Here is a 27,748-nt window from a genome sequence, read left to right as displayed (position 1 = left end):
CCAACAAAGGGAGTCCCATTGTGGTTTGATTAAAATGTACTCAAACATTTTATGACATTAATATTTATTGCTTTATATGAATACTGTATTGAAAGCCCAAGCATCCAGTTTACACACAAATTATACAATTATACTGTATACCGTTTCACAATGGCAGTGAGCACTCTTTACAATCTACAAAAATCTACTTTACAGAAATTTAAAAATTCTAAATATCAAAAAGGTACAGTTGAAGAAACAGGTATAAATTTGGCAGCCAGTAAATGCGACTGGGAGGTTACATTTTGAGTGTTTTTACACACTGATGACTGAAAAATATAATGTGACATATTTAAAGCAGTAATTGTGCTTTGAGCTGGTTTTGGAAAGAAAGTGTTAACACTGGCTGTCAAAATGGATGTTTAAAAATATTCACTTTCAAAATGATGTACAAATGGTAGCCATTCAGCTCCGATACATAACCTAGACATGCAATGCTGCAGCATTTCATATCAGTCTGATCTCCTACTATAAAACCATTACATAATGTCAGAAATTTTCTCAGTTCACAGAAACTATCTTGTCAGGTTTGCAAACATTCCTGCTACAAAAAAAAGAAAAGAAAAAAAAGCTGAAGATATTATTTTGAAATCTGTTCTCAACAGTTTTTCAACAGTAAAATGGAAACCTATTTTCCAGGCACCTCAGAAATGTACAAAAGTGTTGTTAGAACAGAACTCTTGGAATGTATTTGACCTGGTACTTTCAACAACATTCGGATCTTTTAGGCCAGTGTTTCTCAACCTTGACCATTTTAAGGCATGTGGACTTCAACTCCCAGAATTCCAGCCAGCATTGCTGGCTGTGGAATTCTGGGAGTTGCAGTCCACATGCCTTAAAATTGTCAAGGTTGAGAAACACTGTTTTAGGCTATCAGATGGGCCTAATTTTATTTGGTTTATTCGGGGGTAAAAATGTTGTCTCGTATGAAAGAACATGGTTGCTTCTATTTAGAACAGAAAATTCTTCTAAAGTGCAAACATAGATTTTCTTTAGATTTGTATATTATCAAGTATTATATGCCAATGTGTAGCTTTTTCAAGCACAAAATGCAGTCAAATGAAAATCTGTAAACCAACATGAAATTGAAGTGTTGAAAACCAAACCAAAAATTAGCTGCTACAGCATTCGGGGGAATTAAAGAGACAGAGAGAGAGAGAGAGAGAAGTAATTAAATGTGGAATCTCCAAAAAATTGTCAGACTTAGAACTGCCTTCCAGTTTAAAAATTTTAATTCTAAATAATAAAAAAAACTATACACAGACCAGATTTGACCATACTGAAATTTCAGTAGCAAGCAGGACCTGAAGGAGCCAATATTTCACAGTAACAAGTACAAGTCCTTCAGGATTTAACGCACGGAGAAGTTCAATTTACATCCTGCTTCTCTTGGAAAACTAACAGTCCACTTTTATTACATAAAATTATTTATACAGTGTAAAACCAGAGCCTCGTGGAAAATACTGCCTCTAGGTGTATTAAAATTATTAGTCTTGTTCCATAGGTTCATCTGCAGCTTCTGTGGCGTCATCGCTGTTTTCCACTGGGGTCTCTGATTCAATTTCAGGAGTTTCACTAACATTTGAACCCAATTCTTCTTTGTCACTGCAGTCAGCTTTGCTACTAAAAGATCCACTGTTCTCACTATTTGGAGAAGATGAGTCTTTCATTGCTTGAGTCTGGTCAGATTCCCCAATCTGATTATTCTCCTCAGAAACATCTTCTTTCTCAACTGAGGAGGCACTGTCTTTGTCTAGAACTTTTCTTTCTGGAAAAACTTCTCTTGACATCATGAGAGATTCTGGAATAAAGTTAGAATCTGTTATACAGATGTTTAAAACAAAGCAACACTAAAATTTTATACAGATAATAATCATGAAAATACATCGCTTCTTGTGCTTTATGCCTCAGCAGGTGGCAGCATTTAGCTGACCTTGTTTAGCTAGGAACTTAAAGACATAGGTTTTGGATAGTTCTTTGGTTAGAACACTTCGGAACTCCAAGGCTATTGCCTAGACTGGAAAATTGGGGGACAGGGGAACCCTGTAAGGCAGCAGCGGCAAACCAATCCTATAACGCTACCAAGAAAACTGCACGATGCAACCAGCAAGAGTTATGATCATCTTGAGGGATTTGTCTGAATGCCATCCAGGAATTTTCTGACATTTTTGGACTCGGCTTGATCTAGAATGGTCATAGGTTCCCAGTTGAAACTGGTTAAGTCTGTCTATGTGTTGTAAAATTAAGGAGTTTTTATCATAGTTCTGACTGCCAGCTGATGTTCATGGATACGATCTGCCAGTCTTCTGTCTATATGTCCTACATAATGGCTATTGAAGTCCTCACACTGTATGTTGTAGAGGACTCCTGTTCTAGGGCTGCTGAGCCTTCTTAGTTTACTTTAGTTGGTTTGTGTGCTACGATGATGCCAAGTGATGGTAATGAGTCTGTTGTGGTTTCTGAGATGTTTTTGATGTATGGCAGTGTTAACTGTTTCACAGTTTGTACTGATTGTGCTATATATCGGGTGGAGTATCAGGTACTTTTTGATGAAGTTTGGTTAGTTTACTACAACTAACCAAAATGTGTAGCAACTTGATGAAGTTGCATGGATATCTTGTTGGAAGATGTTGTATAGATGATCTGTTTCCTTTTTCTGATGTTTAGGGATGCTACCATGTCTTTGTACTAATCTAAATAGTGTTCTTACACACCTTCTCTTGTGGGAGGTTTGATAGCATAGCACTTGGTTGGTGTGGATGGTTTTATGTTACTCTGTCATCACTGCCTCTGCTGATGAGAATATCCAGGAAGGATAGCCTATTGTTTTCTTCTTCCTTTAATGAATTTTATACATTTGAAGATGTTGTTGATGATTTTGTATATTCTCTAGTTGGTCGTTTTTTATTGTGACAAACCAAACCCCACCAACACTGATAGGACAAGTATATATATAAGTCTACTTATATACACATATAAAATGAGAGCAAACCCACTCCCTACTAGTACTGATGTTACTTAACTGTGTAATGAAACATTTGCAAGAAAACAACCAAACCCAGAAAGCACCAAGGACTCCACAATTTGCTAAATGTTGCAGACTTACACTGGCTTGAAGGGCAGAAGACTAAAAGTCAGTTTTAGTACCTTTTATGAATTAAAGCGTGTGGGAATGTCACTGCACAAAAGTAAGTTATTTGCAATGTTGACTTACAAAATACAACACACATTCCAGTTTGACCATTGACAGAAACAACTGGGAGTTCGGTCTGGATTTAATACACAATCTTTGCAATTTCATTGTACTATCAAAACATAATGTGTTTACAGAGACTTATTAGAAAGACCACTCGCAGGTCTTTCTTAGTCTCCTAACTAGGATACTTCAGCATAACTTCAAACAAAATTGGATTGGAAGCAGATCTTATTCTATTTAGAAATCAATGAGGCATACTGCAACTAAATTATGACTTACTTATGATTAAGTCTGTTTTCAACTCATGAAATTCACAATAAATGATAAAATATAAATTTAAGCCGTGTTTTAAACAGAGATTCAGGGAATGCATTTTCTACTGAAATGGTTATATACCTTCTTCCTCCTCAACTTCTTCTTTACAATGCTGTCTCTCTTCAGTGGTTTCTTTTTCTTTATCCTGAGATGGAGAAGTTGTCTCAGTCTCTTCTGCCATTGCTGAGCATGCTTCGTGGGGACCACTCTCGTTGGAGGTTTCTTCAGCTTCCTCCTCTTCGTCAAATTTAAGTCTTTTCACTTCGTAACCTTCCATTTCTGAGGGATCGTCTCCAGGGTGTTTATTTTTTACAGGACAGTTTTGGACTCTTTCAGGCTCAGATGCTGGCGATTCACTAGAAGACAGGAAGAGAAAAAAAAAATGGAAACACAAAGGATCATATTTTCATATGAAGAGATAAGCAGAGATATTGCATCTTAAGCAGTGTTTCTCAACCTTGACAATTTTAAGGCATGTGGACTTCAACTCCCAGAAGACAAAAACAAAGTTTTGACACAAACCAGTTGTGCCAGCATCACTATTCCAATTCAACTGGGAAATCTTATTTAAAATAAAATAAAATCTTGTTTTAAGCAAAATAGTATTCATAATGTACAGGAAATATGGTCCTTTATAATCAATGAATATTGTATGCAAACAGTTTTTTTTTTTTTTTGCTTGCACAGTAAAATTTTCTCCTTTTCCCCTTCTGTGGACTCTCAAATCCCTAGTGAATTTTTATGTACACAAAAGGATACAATAAACTGTTACTTCTCAATTCCAAAGACAGAACAAATTCCATTAGCTGATATTTTTTTAAAAAAATGTCACTGACATTTAATTTCCCCCAACAGATTATGATCTAAATATTCACATAAATTTTAAAGATGAGGTACTCCAGGATACATTATTTATACACATCCTACAGTATCCTAATATAGTGAGCACTTATGCATTAAGACTTTTAAAATAAGAAAGGAATAGTTCATGCCCATAAGAAATCTGTCTGAAAAGAGAATGTGCTCATTTTCATTTTGGAGAACAAAATCTGTTAACAGAAAATACAGATAGTCCTTAACTCACAACCACAATTAGGATTGGAATTTCCATTGCTAAGTGATGTGGTCATAAAGTGAGACATCATGTGACTATAGTGCTTAGCAACTGCAACTCTGGCACTCCTGGTTGCTGTTATAACTCTAAATGCACAGTGTTTAATATTATTTGTTATGTTGGACAGTGTTTAATATTTAATATGTATTAATATTTAATATTTATTTGTTATGTATATGTAGGGCTGTGGGTCTATACATATGTTGTATATAGTATGTTTAGGTGTATGTCATGTATGTGTTCACTTTGAGATGTGTGCCGTTGTGCCCACAGTAAAAAAAGACAATAAAGGTGATCTTATCTTGCATTAACAGAGGGATAGACTGCGTTAACAGAGGGATAAAATCAAGATCACGTGAAGTGTTAATACCACTTTACAATGCCTTGATAAGGCCACACCTGGAATACTGCATCCAGTTTTCGTTACCACGATGTAAAAAAGATGTTGAGACTCTAGAAAGAGTACAGAGAAGAGCAACAAAGATGATTAGGGGACTGGAGGCTAAAACATATAGTATAAGGAACGGTTGCTGGAATTGGGTATGTCTAGTTTAATGAAGAGAAGTACGAGTGGGGACTTGATAGCAGTGTTCCAATATCTCAGGGGCTGCCACAAAGAAGAGGGAGTCAAGCTATTCTCCAAAGTACCTGAAGGCAGGACAAGAAGCAACAGATGGAAACTAATCAAAGAGAGAAGCAACCTAGAACTAAGGAGAAACTTCCAGACAGTTAGAACAATTAACCAGTGGGACAACCTGCCTTCCAACACTGGAAGTTTTTAAGAAGAGACTGGACAGCTATTTGTCCCAAATGGTATAGGGTTTCCTCCCTGAGCAGGGGGTTGGACTAGATGACCTCCAAGGTCCCTTCCAACTACTACTACTACTACTATTATTATTATTATTATTATTATTATTATTATTATTATTATTATTATTATCTTAAATGAGTGGGTGATCAAGTGGGGTGGTAGGGGCAATGTGTAACAAGCACAGGTAGGCCAGGAAAGGAATACACTGCAGCTTGGAGCTTCTTGTAGTGAAAGAAGCCCCTGAGCCACAGCAAACTCACACCCACAGTCACTCCAGCCTGGCCAGTAGTATAGCACAAAACCACTGCATCCCAGGAAATCCTGGCCACTCTGTGTTCCACAGGCCCTGCTGCATCCAGCTGATTGTTGCAGTTTTTCTGCCACTGCTGAGATGTAGCCAGCCTGGCGCTACTGTATCTAAGACAGGTGCTGGCTCTGCCAGGCCTTCTTGCAAAGTCTCTTGTACTGTTCTCCAAATTGTGTGTATAATTCATTCTCCAAGCAGCGCACCCCACTCTTGCAATGCTTCAGAAAGCTTTCAGGAAACAACTGAGGTCTTCCCCAGGTCTTGTGAGAACAGGCCTGCTATCTGAAGAATGGAGAGGACCTCTTTCCCATGATGCTTCAGAATACCTCAAAAGCTTTATGAAGACTTTCCAAAGCACTGCAAGAATGGAGTGTTTTTATTTGGAGCTTAAATGGTGTGCGTGACTTGGAGAATGATGTGAGTGGCCATCAAGAAAAAAGCTTGTTGCAAATGTTAAGAGCAGGCCAAACACACCTCATCAGTAACTGGAGGAAAGTGTGAATACAAGGTTACAGGGGAACGGCAGCTTTGAACAGTGGTGCCTGGGGTGGAAGCGCCCCTTGGCTTGTAAGTGCTGGTGGACTGCCAATCGCCCAAATTCTGATTATGCAACCACTGGGTGCTTTGATAGCCATAACTTCAGATCCGAGGTTGTAAATCCCTTGGTTTACAGGCTGTAAATCCCTTGGTTCAGTGCTATTGTTAACATTGGGTAGTCACTGGAGAAATGGTTTTAAGTTGAGGACTAAACATGGCATATTAATAAAACATAAGACTTTCAAGGGAGAATGGGATTAAGAATAAAAACGTTAAACTCAAGAGTCTAACCAAGATGTCTGAAGACATATTCCTCTTACAGACCTGTTAATTTTCTCCTCAGTTTGCAGGAGACTCAGCTCCTTACTTTCGGAACTGTCTGGTAAACCATTTGTAGTCATAGGAGGTGACAAAGAAACTTTTGGTCGAGTTACAGGCCGGGGTGTCCCAGGACCATTTATATTAGATCTGCAAAGAAAATGTCTAATTAATCAAATCTGGAAAGTCATGGTTCCGAAAGAAGAAGCTTTTCAAAGAACTTTGAAGCTTTGTTTACCTTAAAGAATCCTTTTATTACTACATAGCTTCCGCATAATGAAGCCAAAAACTGAATCCTCCCTTCCCCAGATGACTTCCAAGTGAGCATAACTCACTCCTTCATTTAACAGTCATCAATCACCTTCCGCAATTAGTTTGAAGTGTGAACTTTCCCTCCCATAACTCCTCTGGTTACAACTGACCTTGGAAATACTGTACTGAAATATTGTTATGGATAAGTATCCCCTGAGTACATACCCCCCCCATTCTAATATTGTCTGACTTTAACTTTAGAAGTGATACACAGGTTAAATAAAACATGTTTGCTTCTTCATATATGTTAAGCAAGAACATCCGATGTTAGCAGCCTTGACATCATACTTCCCTGAGATCCCAAAATATATATCAATTTATTCTTATTATAAATTGACTCCCCCCGTTATTTAATAATGAAAGTCACATAATTTTTTTCCAACAATACTGAAAAACTATTCAATTATAAAAAATATTTTCATATAATGAGAGCATGTTAGTATAACAAAGTATAACACGCACACACACATGCATGCAAAGATTTTGAACTGTGATTAAATATCCAAGTGTTTTAAAAAATAAACATTGGAAATTTAATACTAATCCATTATCTTATATTGTTTAGAATGTGCTCATTTTAAGTACTCTTTCTTACCTGTCTGAATAACCTGGTGAGTTTCCTGGAAACATTACACCATTCATCCTGTTTAAACTGTTGGAATTATTTTTCCTGCAAGAAATAAACGTGTTTTGAGATTTCTGCAATATATGTTTTTTTTAAAAAACAGTTTGGCTAAGAACAAACACCTCCAGATTCCTAGAAGGTTTGTTTCTAGTTCCCCCTTTTAAAATTCATATAATTCTAATCAATTATTAAAGAGAACCTGCTCTGTTTATTTTTTTCCCAACAGTACTAAAAAACTATTCAATTATACAAAAACCAACTGTGTACTGGAGAACAAAAAAAAAAAAATCTTTGATTTTTTTACCATCTAATATACGTTCTTGCCTCTAGTTCCTCCTTCCCTTTCTGAAAATAAAAGACCATGGATAATATACAGGTAGTCCTTCTTCAAAGACTGCCACATATAGTGACTGTTCAGAATTGCAGTAGTGATGAAAAAGTAACTATGTGAGTAACCCTTGCATTTACAACCTTTGCAGGCCTGAAATAAGATCATAAAACAGTCACGGTTTTGCTCAGTGACTGCTTTGCTTAATGACAAGAGTTGCCAATCCTGATTACAGTCACTAGAAAAGGACTACCTATAAACTCTTTTCATTTGTTAGTTCCCTACAACTTCCCTGTCAAATTATATTGAAACAAAGTATGTCTTATAACATAGATGAAGTATCCCAGATTTTATACAGATAGCCCTTGACTTAGGACCTCAATTGGGATAGGAAATCCCAGAAATGATATTTTTATTGTGGTCATTAAGCAGATCACGCAGTCATTAAGCAAACTGGGAATGGGCGGGGGGTTTTTTGCCAGAAAGTGGTTAAAAAGTTGCAAATCATGATGATGTGATTCTATAACACTATAACTACCGTCTCAGTCCCATATCCAGGCCTGAAACCCAACTGAAAGATAATAATCCACTTCATCCAGGACTCTTTTCCAGCATAGGTGAGAAAGAAGACCGAGATGTCTACCAAATAGATTGACAACTGTACTGAGGCGAAAGTTCTCTGTTGCTGCTAGCTCCCTACCAAACGGCAACCAAAAATCACAGAGATCTCCCGTCATACAAAATGTTAAATCTGATCAAACTGCTCCTTCTCAGGGTGACATCTGGTCACGAGCCCTCAGCAATACACACACTGAACAACTAGCCAACACTGCTGTCTGGTGATCCAGTGCTGCAGGCTATTTTCAAGAGCCCAGTTCTAGCCTGCAGCAGCTCCTTTTCAGCCAAACACCTTGTTGCTGGCCACTGAAAAACCAGCACTGTTGCCAAATGCAGCATCTCTGCAGCCACCTCCAAGCAAAGCACAAATAGTGCCTCCAAAACAAAGCAGCTTGTATCAGCTGTCAGAAACTGGCACCCAAGGCAGTCTCCTGCTTTTGATAACACTATGAGGGACAAAGGAAGAACAGAGGTCTAGCATAGCTCTCTGCTTCCACAGCCCAAGCTGTGTTGGTTTATTAGCGAATGTTGAATCTCTTACCAAGAAAGTGGCAGATCAGGTAGTCTCCAATCTCCCACCATATAAAAACAATCACCCCAAAGCAAGTCCATCTTACTCTACCATTTGTATGCTCTTCCCACCATTTAAAAACAGGCTAATTTGTTGCTAGTCTATTTCCTAATAAATAAAACTGATCCCAGAGTACCTGTTAACTCAATCCCAAGTACACCATCAATAACAAATGCACTGCAATCTCAACAAGAATGCAGTCTCATTTTTAAAATAAATAGTAACGAATGTCATACTCACTCTGAAGAAGGATATACACAGCTGACAACCATAACATTCTGTGAGATAAGAAAAAAAGAAAACATCAAGACTTATGGGAAAAGTAAAAGCATATTTTACAAGTCAACCATTCATCGTGTAGTCCTAGATTGTTTGGTTGGTCCTTATTAGTATCTGATTCGCCAGCTTCTCAAGCTGTTTGTCTATATCACAGACCTAAACTTCTGTCTCCCAAACTTAAGCAATGTTAACTCCCAATTCCCAGCCAATCTGAACCTATTTTATGGTATGGCATCATCTTCCTCTGAGAGCCAGTTTGGTTAAGACATGAGGCTGTAAACCAGAAGACCAGGGATTCTAGTTCTGTCTTGGGCGTGAAACCAGCTGGGTGATCTGGGCATATGAACCCTATGAAGGTGGAAATAGAAAACCGCTTCCAAAAACCCTTGCTAAGAAAATTGCCAAGTCCAGGCAGTTGCCAGGAGTCAACACTAACTCGAAGGCATACACATACACATTGTCTTCCTCCATTTATTTTCAAAGAATTATTTTTCAGACTGCCTACTTTTTCCTAATTGGTGGGGTAGTGGGGCTGGGGCAGTATGACCATCCTCACCCTTTGTGACCTTTTAGACCGGCTTTGGAAATTAGGGGTGGACAGCACTGTGTTGCAATGGTTCTCCTCCTTCCTCCAGGGTTGGTTCCAGTCTATGTTGATGGGAAGGGGGAGATCCAGATTGGAGGGAGGGGGAGATCCAGCCTATGGCCCAACTCTGTAAGGTACCTCAGGGCTCAGTTCTTTCTCCTGTTTTACCTAACATCTACATGTGGCCACTTGGGGGAAGGTGGTTTAACAGTTTGGGGGGAGCTATCCTCAATATACTGATGATACCCAGCTTTATAACTCCACCTTGGCCTGCCTGAGTGATACCATGACATCCTATCTCAGTTCCTAGAGGCTGTAATGGTCTGAATGGATTGCAATGGCCTTTGACTCAATCCAAGCAAGACCAAATGACTTTGGGTATTTAGGGGTCCAGGTGAGCAGGTTTTCCCATTAGTCCTGGATGTGGGAACACGATCCAGAGGGTGTGCAATATAGGGGTCCTCATGGAGTCTGTTAGAAGACCAGATAGAAGTCAAAGCCAGAAGTGCCTTTGTACAGCCTAGTGTTGTATACCAGTTGCACCCGTTCCTGAATCGGCTTTGCTCACAGTCACTCTTCCCCCTTGTGACTTCTTGTCTAGACTACTGCAATGCATTTTATATGGGGCTACTACTGAAGAGCATTTGGAAAGTTCAACAGGTGCATAGGTAGTAATGGGGGTCAGGTATTCAACACATGAAGCATCATTGTCTCATAAGCTGCACTGATTGCCAGTAGGCTTCCAGGTGCAATTCAAGATGCTGGTTATTACCTTTAAAGCCCTTCATGGCTTGAGGGCCAGGTTCTCTAAAGGCCACCTTCTCCCAATTGTTTCTATCAGTTCTATCAGGCAGGTTGGACATGCTACAGGTCCTGTCAGCCAAGGAATGTCAGCCAGGGGAACCATGAGACACGACTTCTCTGCCATAGCCCTGCCCTCCGGAATATTCTCCATTCAAGTATCCCTTGGCTTTCCACAAGGCCATGAAGACTTGGTTATGTGCCAGAGCCTGGGCCACTGAACATGTTCAGAGTCCCATTTCCTGGTTGTATTAACATCCAGAGCAACAGTTTTACTAGGTGCCGTATCTTTCTTTGTATCATTTTAATTGTTTTTTTTATAAGGCACCCAGAGTCACTTGTTGAGATGGGCAGATATAGAAATCAAATCAATCAATGAATAAATAAATAAAATCATGCCAGATCAATCTCTCATAGTACTGTGTACATGGGGAGAGGTAGCATCAGTAAATGTGTTTCGTCAAAAAGTCAAATAAATGCAAATCAAATACAATAAATATAAACTCATTAAGCAACAACTGAAAACATTGCTGAAATACAACTGGAGGAGAATTGCTGTTTATACTATATAACAATTCTAAAAATTAATTAAACAAAATTGTTAATTCTATTAATTCTGTTAAAAAGATTAAACAAATTTAAACAGCTACAATTTTAGTTCAAGAACAATTGACTATTTACCTTTTCAACTCCTCTGAGAAATTTGTCTGTTCCCGTGTAATTCCGCCTAGGATCTGTTAGCAGCTCACAAAGTCGCTGAATAGTAAATGGGACACTGAAACAAATTGAAACAAGCTAATTTTTACTTTGAATGCATATTGAATGAGAGGCAATGAATAAATCTGTTCAGTTGGTACATTTTTAAATCCATAACCCTTCGTGAACCACTTGTTCATTTTACTGCCTCTAAATGTGTACTATATTAAGTAAACAGTAGGTGGAGCTGCAAGATAGCAGAAATATATGCTTGCCTTCAAAGTGTCCTATAAATGGCTAAAGAGTCCCAAAACATTCACTTAATTATTATCATTCATTGGATAGTACAAAATATTAATAAAGGGTGGACTAAACAAAGAATCTCTTGCTTTCAGATATGTGTGCCATAAAGGATTCTGAATTCCTTCATAGGAAGCAATACAAATTTACTCATTAAAAATATGCTTTCGTACAATAGAATAATTTAGAATAACTGATTCTTTTTCAAATGGAAATTAGGACATCAAGTATAACTATTTTCAGTGAATGATTAATATGCTAATAATAGAGCAGAGTAGGCAGTTTGAAGACTTGGGAGCATCACGATAGGCTGCATATTGCAAATGTCAGAGCTATGTGACTGTAAACGTTGGTTAAACAAAAATAACTTTCCATTTTAAACAACCTCCTTGTTCACATCTTTGTTCAGTTCAGCAGAGGCATCTCTTATCTACTCAACATTTTAAACTTTCTTTACAGCATTTCAGAGTGTTTAAAATATCTTCACCAAGTGTCAATTGTTCACTCTGTCCCTACCAAATAATATAATAGCCAGATCCTGCTCTCTGGAAGAGAACACTGAATACAACCTAAATACATACATACATAGAATTTCTATACAGATTAATTCCTCACATGTTCTGAATTTTGTAACAGAAGTAATCCTTCTGTTAAGGCCATTCATTGATCAGAAAAGATTCTGATTCTGCAAACTATTAGGGAATGAAGAAATCAAAGCTTTATTCTGATCTTAATTTCCTAATAATCCCCTATCTCAGGAACCCAATTTGGAAATCCATTGCAACAGTAGTTCTCAACCTTTTCTTCACCACAGACCCCCTTTAAATACTTTTTTGTGGCTACGGACCATCAAGACGTAACTCAAGATTTAAATCATAACATTTCTTCAAGCCTTCACGGACCTCCTCTGACATTGCAGCCCCTCCAGGGGTCTGCAGACCATAGGTTGAGAACCCCTGCATTACAATATTTCCTTCGTTGCACCTCCATAGTTAAGTTACTCATTATTCCAACTGCAATTCTAAAGAGGATTAGAGTCCACATTTTAAGTATGATTTCAAATAATGCACAAGATCCTATCTAATTAAAAAAGCAGCTTACAGAGTTAACCACAAGCAACTTAATAACCAATATTTTTATCAAAGAAAGTTGGAAATTACTTTTAAAAAAAAAACTTTCCCCTCTTTTTGTCTGAACTTCCCCATTTTGCTTTTTCCTTGTCATTCCCTTTTTAAATTTTTTTTTTTGCTTTTTTTTTAAATTTTTTTTGACATTTAGACAATTTTGGAAAAAAGCCAAGGAAACAAGATGTATGACTTGTTACGACCTGAAACAGTTAACATTAAACCAATGTTATGCCTTCAACATGATGTATATATGTAAATCTTAAGTAATTGTTAAAAAATTAAGAATGCAATTTCAGAAACAAAAGAAAAGAAAATCATAACGGAAACTATCAATGGGCACACCATCAATCTATTCCACAGCTTGGAGAAAAGCCAAATTTTTAAAGAACAACTAAAAACGTTCAGGGTCTGAACTACACTGCTATATCTGATATAAATAGAAGCTTAAAATAACACTAGAATTTAGAAATACAACAGCTTCTTGTATAATCTGAGCTAAGGAAAAGCAAATGAATTTCATAGAAAAGTACAATTCAAGATGTTTGCTTTAAGAGTTAGACTTTTGTCAATAAACATTTATTAATACCCATTATTCATGTTGCAGATATGACAGAAAATCAATACAATATGAAGATCAGAACAGAATCTTGAATCAAGCGACATAAATAACGAAGTTACTGATATAATTCTACATACCCATTAAAGCCAGTAACTATTTTCAGAATTCGTTCTTTCATCTCCTCAAAGGGAATATATTCCACATTAGGGTTAGGAGGGCCTCTTGGCTCAGGAGCAGAAGTTCTGAAGTCATCCATCACTTTTTCCAATTTGAAAATAAAATATCCTTTGAATTGTGACCACTGAATCCTAAAAAAGAAATATACAAACATTAAAAATCAAATGTTAAACATATTTAGATTAACAAAATAAAGCAAGTTTAGCACTTTTTGTTTTTCAGGAAAGCAAGAAAAAAATGTGAGTAAATGCAAAGTATGCTGTTCTTTAAAGCCAAAGTGAATAGTCCTTGACCTATGAACATTTGTTCAGTTACCATTCAAAATTATGATGGCCCTGAATTGGTTACAACTGGTCCTCAAGAGTTCTGGCTGTCAAGCACTTTTGTAGCCAATGTGATCAAAATCTGGACGCTTGTTAACTAGTTTGTACTTACAACCAATTGCAATACCCCATGATCACCATTTGAAGCCTTCCCTGCTGGCTTCTCCAGAAAATGAATGGGGCAGCAGGGAAGGTTTTAAGTCACTCGGTTATTCTCCCCCACTCACACACCCTCACCCCAGCTCCTCTGTGCTTATATCTTCCCAGCCACTCGCTCACCCCTTTGCACCCTCCCCATCCCTCACTATGCCTTGCACCTTCCCAACCCATGCTGTCTCTCATGTACCCCCCTAGACCAGGGGTAGGCAACCTTGGCTCTTTTATGACTCGTGGACTTCAACTCCCAGAATTCCTGAGCCAGCCATGCTGAGGGGAAAGGGAGAGGTTTCCATGCTGAGCCATGCTGGCTCAGGAATTCTGGGAGTTGAAGTCCACGAGTCATAAAAGAGCCAAGGTTGCCTACCCCTGCCCTAGACTCTCCTCAATCTGCCTCTGGCTCTCACACTCCCCCTCACACCTTTGTGCATGCTCCCTGGCCCGTGCCTCTTGTGCACCCCTTGTAATCTTTCCTGCATCCCTGCACACCTTCCCCCACCTTGCAAGAGTCATCTACCTGCCTGCTGGCCTGGGACTTACAATTTCCTCCAGCTCCCCCACTGATTTTGGTTGTGGGAAACGAGCAGAAAATTGCTTACCGCTATAGGATTCAGTTAATGATGGCAATCTGGACTCCAGCGAGTGCCGTCACTAAGCGATATGATTGCACTTTACAACTGCATCCCTTAAAGATGGAAAGCCCAATCCCAACTTCTAATAAGACAGGCTGAATTTTAAAAATGTTTTTAATGATCGTGTAGTCCCAGATGTAACTTTTGATTAAGGACTTAGCTTACTTTAGTGTTAATAATTAATTCTGTAAATATCAGCAATTTAACACGAACTGCTATAGCCACTGTATTTGCCTTCAATGTAATTTATTTTTCCCTATTTAGAAATACTAATCAAAATGATAATATTAAAAAAGCATACATTCTGGACTTTTATAGTAAAGTATTTTGGTTTGTATCCTGACTTAATAAGGTCGACAGAAATCAGTGGGATATATTTTAAGAAAATCTTACATTAAAATCTAACTCTAGTTTGAAGAGAACACTGATTTATTTGTTTCATCAACAAGATTTATTTCAGATGAATGTTGAAGAATTACCAAGAAACAGGAAAATGGGCCATTATAGTTGTTACATAAATGTATTTCATAAAACAAATGAAGCATTCGATGAGAGTCATATTATTAACCTATGACCTGGTCCCTTAGAAGCAAATTTACTGTACATAATCAGAAAGAGAGTTTGCATTGTTGAAAGGTGTAAACTGTTTTTAAGAGTTTTATTACATACTAATAGCTATGAACTTTGTTAAGAATTATGTCTATTGTCCTTGGATGGTGCAAATAGCCATTCTCCTTTCTGGCCTTAAGCTAACATGAGCAAAATACAGTTCTTAAGCTACAGGTTTCAATATACTTCGCTACTGGTGATGTTGGCTGAAGTTTACACTTCAGCAACATCCATTGCCTTTCCTCTCCCCTCCCCTTTCCTCCTCTTTTACCAATTCTCAGAGACTGCCTGGAGAAGTCACTGGAGTTTTCTTGGCAAGGTTTTTCAGAAGTAGTTTACTATTTTCAGTAGTAGATTACTATTAAGAGCTATGGTGATGCAGTGGTTAGAATGCAGTACTGCAGGCTACTTCTGCTGACTGCCAGCTGCAGGCAGTTTGATCCTCACCAGCTCAAGGTTGACTCAGCCTTCCATTCTTCTGAGGTCAGTAAAATGAGACCCAGATTGTTGGGGGCAATATGCTGACTCTGCAAACTACTTAGAGAGGGCTGTAAAGTACTGTGAAGCGATATATAAGTCTAATTGATATTGCCTCCTTCCTAGGCTGAAAGTGATTGGTTCAAAGGCACCCAGTTAGTGCCCAAGGAGGAACAAAACTCATGATCTCCCAGTTTCTAGCCTGATGCTTTAACCACTACACTACAGAGACATGACTGTCTATCCTCTCCATAGTTTGAAAAAATGTCTGGTTATATCACTTGATATTTGACATTTATGTTTGGTTAATATACTGGTAATGTTTGTATTTATTTCACCTTTTTATGCAAACATTTGAAATGATTCTCTGTGGGATGTTTAGCAGCATAACAAATGATACTATACTGTTATGAGTGTGCATGTTTGTACCTAATATTTAAAAAAGCTCATAGAGCAAAACTAAACTACAAGAAAAAAAACCCGAATAATCTGTAGAAAGCATGTACGGCAGACAACAAAAATAACAACTGGTCTCAACATATGTGGCCGTGTTAAAATCACAGTTGCAAATCCACAAAGGATAAAAAGTTAACAAAAACTATTAGTAGACTTCACCATCTACATTAGCTCCAATAGATCTTACCAGTTGTAGTAATTTGATTGCAAAACTATTTTTCCTGTAGGCCATTTTCACAAAAAACTTGATTCTGCCTATTGATGTTTTTATTCTCTGTGTTACCATGGCTTCACCACAACAGTACTGCAACAAGACTCTCAAAGGAATGTACAGAATACAGTGCAGTAGTTTCATTAGCAACTGGATGTTTTATTAATATACGGTCAGATTCCTGTATAGCAAATTGATTTTTCAAAGGTATCTCTAAGTTCCTCATATTATTCATATAGAATATTAAATTTCAATATTCTTAGAATGAGCAGAACACCTACCTCTCTTACCAGTGCTTAGCTGATTAAAAAAATAAAAGTTAAAAGAAAGGATATCGATGTAGCCTCTTCTGACAAGTTGGTTCTCAAGGTAAATTGCACGATTTAAAAGAATCTCTATTCACCTTTCCCCAATCAGATATTCACGTGTTACAGAAGTGCTACTTTTGTACAATCTGTATTTTTTAGCGTAATTTGAATAAGACAAGATGGCATAATCACAATCTTGGTAAATATGAAATAATTTGCATTAATAATTTAATTTCCTCAGTGGAATATTGCAGAATACATAATTTAGTGTTATCTTTGGTTTACGTTCTAACCGAGAAAGGAAATTCAGACAACATACATTTTCCTAGAACAGGTTCTTGCTGAACTCACAGGGCTTACTGCCTAGTAAATGAGTGCTAGAATGAGTGCATTTACAGGAAATCATTTACTGTTATCAGTCGTATCTTTAATCTAAAGAAAAAGTGGCTCAGTGCACAGCAGCTTGAATCTAGGAAACCTCAACTGAATATAATTTATTCGGTCCCTGAAAAGCTTTTGAAAAGTCACACTTTTGTCTCATTTGTATGTCTGACACTGTAACACTTTGCAACTTTTCAAAAGTCAGAAAGAATGTGACCCACTAGCAAAGCAACCTTATACAAGGAGATTTTTGTTATGTATAGTTCATGAATTGATTCATGGATAAACTATCAATGAGTACTATTAATGATAAGCAAAAAGTGTATAGTCACTCACGTGTAACTTTGTGAAATGGTATCACGTATAATCAGTGGACTCAACTATCTCAACACACAGGCAACTGTTTAATCAGAATTCCCCATCTAGAGCTACATGGTCAATACTTTATGTCAGAAATAGAATTAACCTAAGACTGCAGTGCGATTGATGAAATCAAATACATGACCCCATGTTATTCTCCTAATGCACTAATAAAGCTAAGTGGGTGAACAGCCCAGTTCAGAAGATTTATCATAAACAAATCTAACTAAAGTTTCCCATTCACTTTAGTAAAAGCTTTACCCATACAACCCCCCCTCCAAAAAAAAACATGAGGAGGGAAACCTATTAAAGGAAAGAATTGTCCCTCAGCAAAGAGTTCCTTAACTACTTTTCAGGGCAAACATAGGATATGTTTAAAATTGTACATTATCTTCTTCTAACACAATTATATCTAATACCTTTTTGTTATTTAAGCAATTTTATAAACTAATCTAACAAGTCATCTATCTTAGTGATCAGTCTGAACTAAGAGAGACAGTTATATGAGGGAAGAAATTAGACATTCTCTTGAATGCTCACCCAAGTTCAAATGTTAAAAAAATGTATCTAATTTCATCCATAGTTACAGTAGTCCTTGTCTTACAATGGCAATGGGGAGGGGAATTTCTGTCGCTAAGTGATGCTATCATAAGGTATTATGTCACATGACCGCATCCCTTAGCAATGGCAATCATGGCAGTCTCACTTGCTGCTATTACCCCAGGAATGTGCAGGTCATTAAGTCATATGATTGCAACAGGGGAAGAGGCTGGAGTTCCAGGCAAGCGGAAAGCTACCAGAGATGAGGAGGGAGTGCTGCAGGCAGGCGTAAAAAAAAGCAGCAGGGATGGGAATAACTTGTAGTTTCCTGTTGGCTTCCCTGTTGACTTTGCTTGTGGGAAGCTGGAAGGGAAAGTTGCAAATGGTGATCACATGACTGTAAAGCACTGCAACTGTCGTAATTGTGAACCTGGTTGCCAAGCATTTGAATCTTGATCAGATGACCACAGGGAAACTGGTGGATGCTATTATAACCGTTAACTATTTGTAAACAAAATATTTCTTCAATGCCTTTTTTCAGTTATGATTAAACCCCAGATTCTCCAGGTCCAAACTGCACCTAAAAACTGGCATACGGAGAAGGAAAGAGACCACGTGATAGAAGAAGCAAATCTTTCTAAATAACAATGTAACTAGCTCGCAAATAATATGTTTTAAACCAGTGGTTCTCAACCTTTCTAATGCCGTGACCCCATAATACAGTTCCCCATGTTGTGGTGACCCCCAACCACTTATATATCACCGGGTGCCAGGGGCATGGCCAAAGAAAAGGGGGAAAAAATGGCGGACTGCATTGTTTGGCGACCCTCGTGAAATGGTCGTTCGACCCCAAATGGGGTCCCAACCCACAGGTTGAGAACCACTGTTTTAAACTGATATTCATCAGTTTAAACAGTTATTGCTTATCCTGCTTATTGCAAGATTGGTTACTAAACATACTTGGCAAAGAACAAAGTGTTCTATATGGTACACACTTCTCTATTAAAAGAAAAACCAACCTCGCAATTACAGCATTCAGAGTTCTAGGACACAATGCATCAATACATATTTGCTCTTGGTAACTTTCAGAACACTAATTGGTTTAGATAGTTGAATGATAATACATGTAGTGCCTGCCACAGTATTTTATTTGAACAGTTCAAGCTTTAATTGCCATCAGTGACCAATGCAAGTATTTTATTTGAAAACCAAACTTCATTAAAGGAAATTTCTGTTCTGGAAAAAAAAAACCACTAAAAGCATTATTAAAAAGAAATCACTGCTATTTTGGAACCAGAAATCAAGCTGGAACTAAAAAAAAATCTAAGGAAAAAAGGGTGACAAAGAATAAATGATTGGATAAAATAATTGGATGGCTATTAATCTGTTTATTATTATGAATTTCTTTCAATTCAAAACAAATTATATTATGTGAACTAGTTTTTCATTTAGGTTAAAAAGATTTCATATACATCAGTTTAATTGCACTGCAGAACCCAGCCAAATACAGTAATAAGCATCATTTGTGTCTCCATTTCAGTGCAATCATTTAAGCCATTCAATCGTGAATAGGCATACCAATCTAAGACAATTGGAGGTAGACCTCAAGTTATGACCATAATTGACCCTGGCAATTATGGTCATAAAGCAGGTTGTATGTTCGAACTCATTTTTGCAATGGTTGTGAATTAAAGGCAGCAGTTGTTAGACCAAATCCATTGATCACTATGGGCTGATTTTTGCTGAAACTAGAAGTGAACCCTAGCTCGCTACAAAAACATCATAAATATCAGTCACATGATAGTGGGGCATATTTTTGCCCCATGATCATGTGGGGCAAAAATATGACCCTCCCAATAGTCACATGCCCAAAAACTGGTCGTGTGACTATTGGGAGGGTGATACTGGAACTTCAAACCAGTCATAAATAGCTTCTATGGGGATCTGCTGTAATTTCAAATGGTCACTAACTGACCAGTCATAAATCAACTGCACATTAGTTCTATTTACCTTTCCTACCTTCTATTTACCTTTCAGCCAGAATATTACTGAGGTCTGTAATAAGATTGGGGATTTTCATCACTTTTGAGAAAGGAATGATCTTTATTTTTTAAACTATGTTCAGCCTTCTTCAGGAATATACCAGAATTTTCATATATTTCATATCTGAGGTAGCTCTTGTAGTTTATTATGAATTGATATCTTAATATTATGATATATTGTCAAATAAATGTCTGAGGGAAGTTAGCCCAGAGAAGGAAATATTAAAAGGGCAGAAAAATATATTTTTCCTCAAAAGGATTTTTTAAAACCAAACCTGGCCCCAAATCTATCTCTCTCCCCCAAGCAAGAGCTAGCCCCATACAAATGCAGATATAAAACCATCAGAAAGTTGAAGCCAGAGTACTCAAGAAGACAAAGAGAAAATCTGCATGCCCCACCCAAACTTTAAGAGTCATTAGCCCCATCACCTGGGAAGCAGGATATGATAATAGGATTAAACCAGATACAGTATCAAGGCCTAGAAAAACACTCAGAAATAGCCTCATTGTTCATGGCACAAGAACAGGAAACTATTCCAAACAAGGCTAGAGGGGGTATAAAAACCTACTGCCCATGTGCTCAACTCCTCTTTCCTCTCCTCTGCTCTTTCTTGCAAGGACCATCTTTCCGCTTCTATAAACTGTAATCTTCTTCCCAAAGCAGTCGCCATGTTGCTTATTTATCCCCGGCTTGGATGAACCAGGTTGAAGACCTACTTCTGATATGTCCTTTATGAAACTTGTCTGAATATGTTTAGAATTGTCCCCCAAAACAACACATTCTGTTAGCTCATTGCTGTACATTAGCAATACTGTTGAAATATTAAATTCATAATCTTTTTATGTAAAATGCTAACAGCCTTTATAAATAACTCTCAAAGTCTGCTCTCAAAACTGAAAAGTTTAGAATAAACAAGGGTAATTTTCAACATAAATTATTAGTCAGCCTACTATATATTTCAGAGTGATATACAATAAAAGCAATCATATTTCTCAACTGATTAACCTAGGAAATGAATAAATGGGACTCCAGGTTTTCAGGCAGCTCCTGTGAATGCATACAGATTCATCAACTAAAAATTCCACAACATATCTCAGATGCCCATTCAAATTAATAGATAATTATCTATCTTCAGACAAAGAATTCCTGAACAAATACAAGTAGTCCTTGAGTTACGAATGCAATGGAGCCATTTGTAATTCGAGGATTCATAGGAGTGAATGGTGTACCTTGAATGTGATGACTCCCTGCTTTTGCCCATGCATTCGCTAATCAAATGTGTGGTTTGTTAAGCGCACATGAGGTATCTCAGGGTAGGGAAGACCATGGGGGAGGGGCTAGTGATAGAACAGGCCACCTGCTTCAGACCTCAAGGCCTCCCCCGATCCACTGAGATATCTCATGCTCCCCACAATTGCTTCTCCCCCCTCATCCTGCTGCACTGGGTCACTTAGCTTGCAAAGATCTAGCAAGCTGTCTCCTCTCCAGGCTCTCTGCTGCACAAGTTCACGTCACCCAGAAGCTTCCAGTCTCCTCACAAAATGTTTACAAGCTGACAGGAAGCTGTGTATCACCAAAATCACTGCCTCAAAGCTTCTGGCCAGCTTGCAACAACTTTGGGCGCTGAGACTGGAAGCTTCTGAGCGCTGTGATCTTGCGAGACTTCAGGCTTTAGACTTCCAGTCTCTGCCCAAATGTGTTTAAGGAAGAGCCTTTGCTGACAAGAACAGAGCCCCGACTTGATGTGTGTGTCGCTCCCGGCCTCCATTCTGGGCGGCAAAGGCCTTCAGGAACGGAGGCTGGGAGTGACGCACGCTTCAATCCGGGGATCTGTTCTTGGTAGCAAAGGCATTTCGCAAAGATGGCAAAAGGCTTTGCAAACAGAGGAAAGGCTTTAATGTTTCAGGACTTCCCTCCATTTGCAAAGCCTTTTGCTACGGATCTCATCCAAGCCTTCCTATGCAGAGAACAGAGGCGTAAAGTACCATGAGATCACACAAGATCAGTAGCATGAGATATCACACTACTGGTCTCGGGTGATCTTGAGGTACTTTAGGCCTCCATTCTCTGCGAATGCAACGAAGGACTGAAGCAATGAAACAGGGCAAGAAACTAAGACTTTCTAGATCAGTGGTTCTCAACCTGTGGGTCGGGACCCCATTTGGGGTCGAACGACCATTTCACGGGGGTCGCCAAACAACGCAGTCCGCCATTTTTTTCCCCTTTTCCTTAGCTGTGCTACTCCCTTTTATTCTATTGGCTTTTGAAAGTCTAATTCTAATTGGCTTTCAAAAGCCAATAGGAATTGTCCAGGCTGTCTCTGCCCTGCTGAGCCCGCCAAAAGTCCCATTCTGCAAACAGTGCTGCACCAGTTGATTAGTCCTCGACTTACGACCAGTTGAGTAGTCCTCGACTTACGACCGGTTGGGGGGTCGCGGCATTAAAAAGGTTGAGAATCACTGCTCTAGATTTTCGCAAGGTGAGTATCCACAGGCCTAGTACCTATGGAGACCCAGTCAAGGGGAGGGAATAGCCAGGGTGAATGTTGCAGTGACTCTGTGGTCATTCGTAAGGGTGAACAACTGCTGTGGTGCTGCAACATTGGTAATTTCGGGACTTGTTCGTAAACACTGGGGGGGGGAGCTTATCGCATAACTTCAAACGTTCACTAAGGGAACATTCGTAACTTGGGAATTACCTCTATCTAGTCCAATAAAACTGAAGGTTGACTCTTATTTTGAGATTACATGTGAAATTTTCTATAGACACAGCATTTTACCAGAGCCCCTCCACAAAGAACTAGTTTTAAAGAATAATACAGTATTTTAGCATATGGAAGCGGAAATACCTTTTTATGTACAGTGTATGGAAATGTAATACGGCATCATCATAAAGTGGTACAAAATCCATACAGACTTTATCAATTTGAGGCAAATTTTGTGAACCCTGCTAGTGCTAAAACTTACAATGTGATGTAAGTTTCTTATAAATTGTCTTTATAAATAAAAAGATTCAGGTTAAGCAACACACAGAACATGTGTTTGCCAAACAATTAGACCAATTCTACATTAAACCGTTCGGCAACAAACCTTTTAATTTTCCATACTAACAGTTGTAATACTGTCTGTAAAATAATGATTTCCTCCTTTAATGTTTAGAGCAAAACAAAGACCTTTTGAAGTGGAACTGCTGACCAAATCTTATCAAATTATTTTTCAAACAAGAGATTATCTGGATTTTTCCACCAATGGGCAATAATTAATTTTGTTGCTAAAAGTACAGTGGTACCTTAGTACTCAATTGCTTTAAAACTCATTGAATTTGGTACTCAACGCATTTTGACATGAAAATTTTGTCCCGATACTTATTGTTTGTTTGGTACTTGACACACAAGCTGGAACTTGTTGGTGTTGGCTGCCTTTTTGACTCGCTGCATTATTCCTTATGGGAAAAATTTGTTCGGTACTCATTATTTTTGGTAGTCATTGCATCTCCCAGAATCAATTGATGAGTACCAAGGTACTACTTATACGCTATCACAATTATATAGAAAGGGAACACTATTTTAAAGAAAATTGAACACACATTTTAAAAAATAATTCTAAGAAAACTTTCAGGACAGACCTCTGAAGAATTTGGTCACATTATTGTAACGAAGAATCATTGCTAATTTCTATATTCTACATTCGTAACAATGATAAAATATCACTTTTAATTAAAATATATTATTTATTGTTAATATTTATCTCCTAAGCATTCAATATAAATTTCCCCTATCCAATACATTCCTACACACTTTTTCAAATATAAGATATTTCATTTGGAGATACTTAATTCACATAAAACACAAACACATACGCACATTTTTATAATAGTTCCATTAATGTTGCTTATTTTTAATATTTGTTTGGTTATTTGCAGTAATTCTGAAATTAAATTCCTAAAATTTCATCTACAATAAAAGTCTATAGGTAAAAAAAAAATTAAAACAGTAGATATGCTTTTTCAAAAGCCAAAATAGCTAGGTATCAATAAAAGTCCTAAGACAAACAAACCAAAGAATATTTCTCATTAAGTCATTCACTAAGTAATCAAGTTACAGAACAGCAATATACAATTTATTACAATATATCATTTCAAAAACTATTACGTATACTGAAATAATGTGACCACGGGTCCTACATTTTCAAATTCCACATTACAAGGTTGACAGGCACAAAAAAGTATGTGTTTAGGCTAATAACGCCAGTAAACAGTAGTTATATGCCAACTATTGATTTAGTTTTAATATATAATAGGAAAAAATCAAAACTTTTTATTACCAAATCAAACATTTTGACTGAAAGAACAGTAACATGTCAAGACGACTTTTTTAAAAAAATAATAGTGTCACAAAGCAAAGAATATTTTTTCCTTTTAAGATAAGAGGGATACTATGACAAGAAGAACATTCATTGAAATAAACAGATACCCTTGCTGAAACAATTCTCTCTTTCACTATGACAAATTAGGAACAAGAATATGAGCACCATTTATACACACTGGAAATCTTTCCCCTCTCTAGTAAATAACGAATTAACAAGAAAGTCAGAGAAGTACTAGAGATTTTTTTTTCAGAGAATTAAGATAAATAAAACCCAGTTTGCAGTTTGATTGTTTAAGTTCTTATAATAAATTTGCAAGCTAAAGGTCCCAGATTCACCAGAAAAAAAGTATATTACATTAATACACTATTGTAAACTCTGGAATTTCACTATCATTTCAGATGGTAAACATGACTTAGATTAGGGTGTCAAACTGCCGGCCCATGAACCGGATGCATCATGCGGAAGCCGTGCCCACCCCATTGGTGGCAATGGCAAAAGTCCTGATACGTCGCGCGATGTCGCCAGTTTGACATGCCTGACTTAGATGAATCACATCTTCCTTATTATTCTGAACTGCTCAACAAATCCCTATGTTTACTTTCTGTTTGTTCCTGGATCTAAATACTTCCTACTCTTACCTTCAAAATGTGCCATAGTATGTCTTCTGCTCTTATAAATACTACATTGCTATTTGTGTTGTCTCTTATCTCTTCAATTCAAATCTTTACTTGTATTTTCCATGAAGCATTTAGCATATCACTCTCCATTTCCTTTTAAACCTTAGTATGAGAAACTGAAATAAGTTTTTCATTCTCCACTGCATCTCACTTTCTTTCTCAATGGATTCCCCATCTCACTTACTTGCTAATACTTTGTAAAGTGCTTTATAAAAAGATAACATTGTATTAACAATACATGGACCAATAAAACAGCTCTAAAATAAAGCATATACATTCTCTAATGTCAGACACAAATTGTATGATCAAGAGAATTTCATTTTTTTCTCCATAAAAACAGGCAGTTTTGTGAGTTTGCCCTCACTCCAATCTATTGCCAATGAAGACAGACTGAAGCTATATTTTTTGCTTCTCTGTCATTCTTCATTAACCATATATTATAAAATGGGAGCCACCCATAGTCTCAGTCACAAGTTCTTGAAAATGATATGGTAAGTATGGTACCAGGTTAAAAGGATGTAAATCACTGCATAGAATGCTATAAAATTTTGGGAAGGTTCATTATAAAAAAATCCATTATAAAAATAGCCACTTCCATGATTCTGTGAAAGCCGGAAGATCAAAATGGGCTTTCTTCATTGCTGATAATTAAAGGCTAGCAACTCAAACTTTGGGTTTCAATTGGACACATTTATATAATGCTATCAAACCAGAACTTACATAAAATTTCTGTTTTTACTCTTTTTTACCCTTATGTAGGAAAACTAGCATTTTATACTGGCTAGTGAATCAAAATCTTTGTCCAATATAACATCAGTATACATTTTCACACAAGCAGCTACAAAATGTAGCAATAGCCTGACTCAACATCTGAACTTTGAGTTCATTCTCAACTCTAAAACTGATTGCCACATAAAACTTTTTAATATATATATATATATATATATTTAAAAGGGGCTAAAATTATCTGAAATGCAGGGAAAAAGCATCAAGTTTACTGTTTTAAATCAAATTAAAATACAGGCGATTCTTGAAAAATTCATACTATTAATAAGTATAGTAACTTTCACAAGCAAACTATCAAGTATAGCAATTTTTAAATCTGAAACAAAGTTACCTGAACAGTAAAATGCAAAAAACTCTTGGTTCTTAATTAAATAACCTGGATTTATTCAAAAACACAGACAAGATTATAAGTCAAATTAAAGTCACTTACATTGTCTCTCCAGTCTTGGCGACATGACAAAGAAATTGATCCAATATTGGACAGACTTCCTTCTTTCCTCTTTTCTCAAAATCTGTAGAAATGGTCAGAGAAATAGAAGAGGAAAAAAATGTAAACCATATCTTATGAATTCTATATTGTCTCACTTCCCCCTCCTGCCTGAACTTTTTCTAAATACAGTAGCAACTTTTTTTTTTTTAACCCACACAGAAGACACTTAAGATAAATTTGGAAGCTAGTTTTTCAGGTTTCTTCAATGTCTGTAATAGATATGTCCCTCAAATTGCCATCAAGGAGAAAGATCCATACACTCTGATAATTTCTTATGGAGAGAAGAGGCAGGGAAGGGAAGGGGATAAGTAGCAGGAAGTGGGACAGAATGGAACAGGAATTAGAAAGAAACCCAAAGTATGAGATAGGGGAAAAAAGTAAACTCGAAGAAGGAACTTCAAAGGCCCTTTTAAGGGAAAAGCGAGAGGATCAGGAGAGGTGGTGGTGGAAGGGAGGAGGGGGCGACGATGGCCCCCGTGCTGCCATCCTCAGCACACGTTTTGGGAAACTCAAAGCAGGGCACCCCAAAACAGAGCAGCCCAGACTATGGCGGGAGTAAAAGTGGAATCCCTCCGACCGCGGCTTTCCCCTCTCCAAGACGATGCATATCCTTCCCAAGCCCACGTTAGGGCCAGGCCTTCTCTTCCGCCTCCCAAGGTCGGGGGCTCCTCTCTTCCCCCTTCGCCGCGACCTCGAGATAAGCCTCCCCTTCTCCCCAATTCACCCCCAGCCGCCACCTTTCAGTGCCTCCTGCAGCCTCTCGATATCCATGATCCGCCGCCGCTGCTGCTCCTCTTCCTCCTCCTGCCTCCCGGGCTCTCACAGGAAACAGGCAGCCGCGCAGCGAAGGCAGTTCAGGTGCGGCTACTCCACCGGGGAGAGAAGGGGAGGAAAAAGAGAGAGTGAGAAAGAGATAGGAGGGAATAAGAGAAAAAGAGAGAGAGAAGAAAAGAGAAAGAGAGAAGGAAAGTAACAGCGATTCCCCGGCGGCCGGGCTCAGCAGCCTTCCAACATGGCGCCTAAGCCGTCGCCGTGCGCGCTCCCGACTCTCCTCGCAAGCACACCGATTTCAGCCTTTCCTCTTCCCGCCGGCTCGGGAGCGCGCTGGTAGAGGCGGGTGGAGATTAGAAGAGGGCGGCCCGTCGGAGATGAGGTCACCGCAGTTTCGGCGGGAGACTCGCTTCAGCGTCGAAAGTGATCGGCGCAGAACTTCGGCAGGGCTCGCTTCGCTCGGAGTTGGCTTTTCTCTTCCTCGATTGCAAGGAAGATTTTGGGTGGCTTGGATAGGGCATTCGCACGTTAATATTTTCAGATCA

The 27,748-nt window shown here is 38.0% G+C and overlaps 1 protein-coding gene across 2 annotated transcripts; it reads right to left on the bottom strand.

Annotated features, from left to right (window-relative positions):
* Positions 1-893: 893 nt before the first annotated feature.
* On the bottom strand, positions 894-27,500 carry PPP4R2 (protein phosphatase 4 regulatory subunit 2). 2 transcript variants are annotated; one of them, XM_039333561.1, is made up of 9 exons: positions 27,170-27,500; positions 26,373-26,454; positions 13,577-13,747; positions 11,439-11,532; positions 9,332-9,369; positions 7,545-7,619; positions 6,644-6,787; positions 3,632-3,906; positions 894-1,840 (listed from the first exon to the last, which is right to left on the bottom strand). In XM_039333561.1, exons 1-9 carry the CDS (start codon positions 27,201-27,203, stop codon positions 1,527-1,529), a joined length of 1,227 nt encoding a protein of 408 aa, XP_039189495.1. In that variant the 5' UTR covers positions 27,204-27,500; the 3' UTR covers positions 894-1,526. The 2 variants fall into 2 exon arrangements, with proteins under 2 accessions (XP_039189495.1, XP_039189506.1); XM_039333572.1 differs by having other exon boundaries at positions 27,437-27,461.
* Positions 27,501-27,748: the final 248 nt, after the last annotated feature.

The sequence above is a fragment of the Crotalus tigris genome, unplaced genomic scaffold, assembly GCF_016545835.1.
Source record: "Crotalus tigris isolate CLP2741 ecotype Arizona unplaced genomic scaffold, ASM1654583v1 scf7180000017625.6296891, whole genome shotgun sequence".
Classification (NCBI taxonomy): domain Eukaryota; kingdom Metazoa; phylum Chordata; class Lepidosauria; order Squamata; family Viperidae; genus Crotalus; species Crotalus tigris.
This window is presented reverse-complemented; position numbering and strand designations above follow the sequence as displayed.

What these genes read in the sequence shown, in the direction of transcription:
- PPP4R2 (XM_039333561.1), bottom strand. Translation starts at nt 27,203, where the DNA reads ATGGATATCGAGAGGCTGCAGGAGGCACTGAAAG. An exon ending in ATAGTTACTGGCTTTAATGG is followed by an intron (nt 11,533 to 13,576) that starts GTATGTAGAATT and finishes AATTTGTTTCAG; the next exon opens with TGTCCCATTTACTATTCAGC. An exon ending in TTCTCAGAGGAGTTGAAAAG is followed by an intron (nt 9,370 to 11,438) that starts GTAAATAGTCAA and finishes CTTATCTCACAG; the next exon opens with AATGTTATGGTTGTCAGCTG.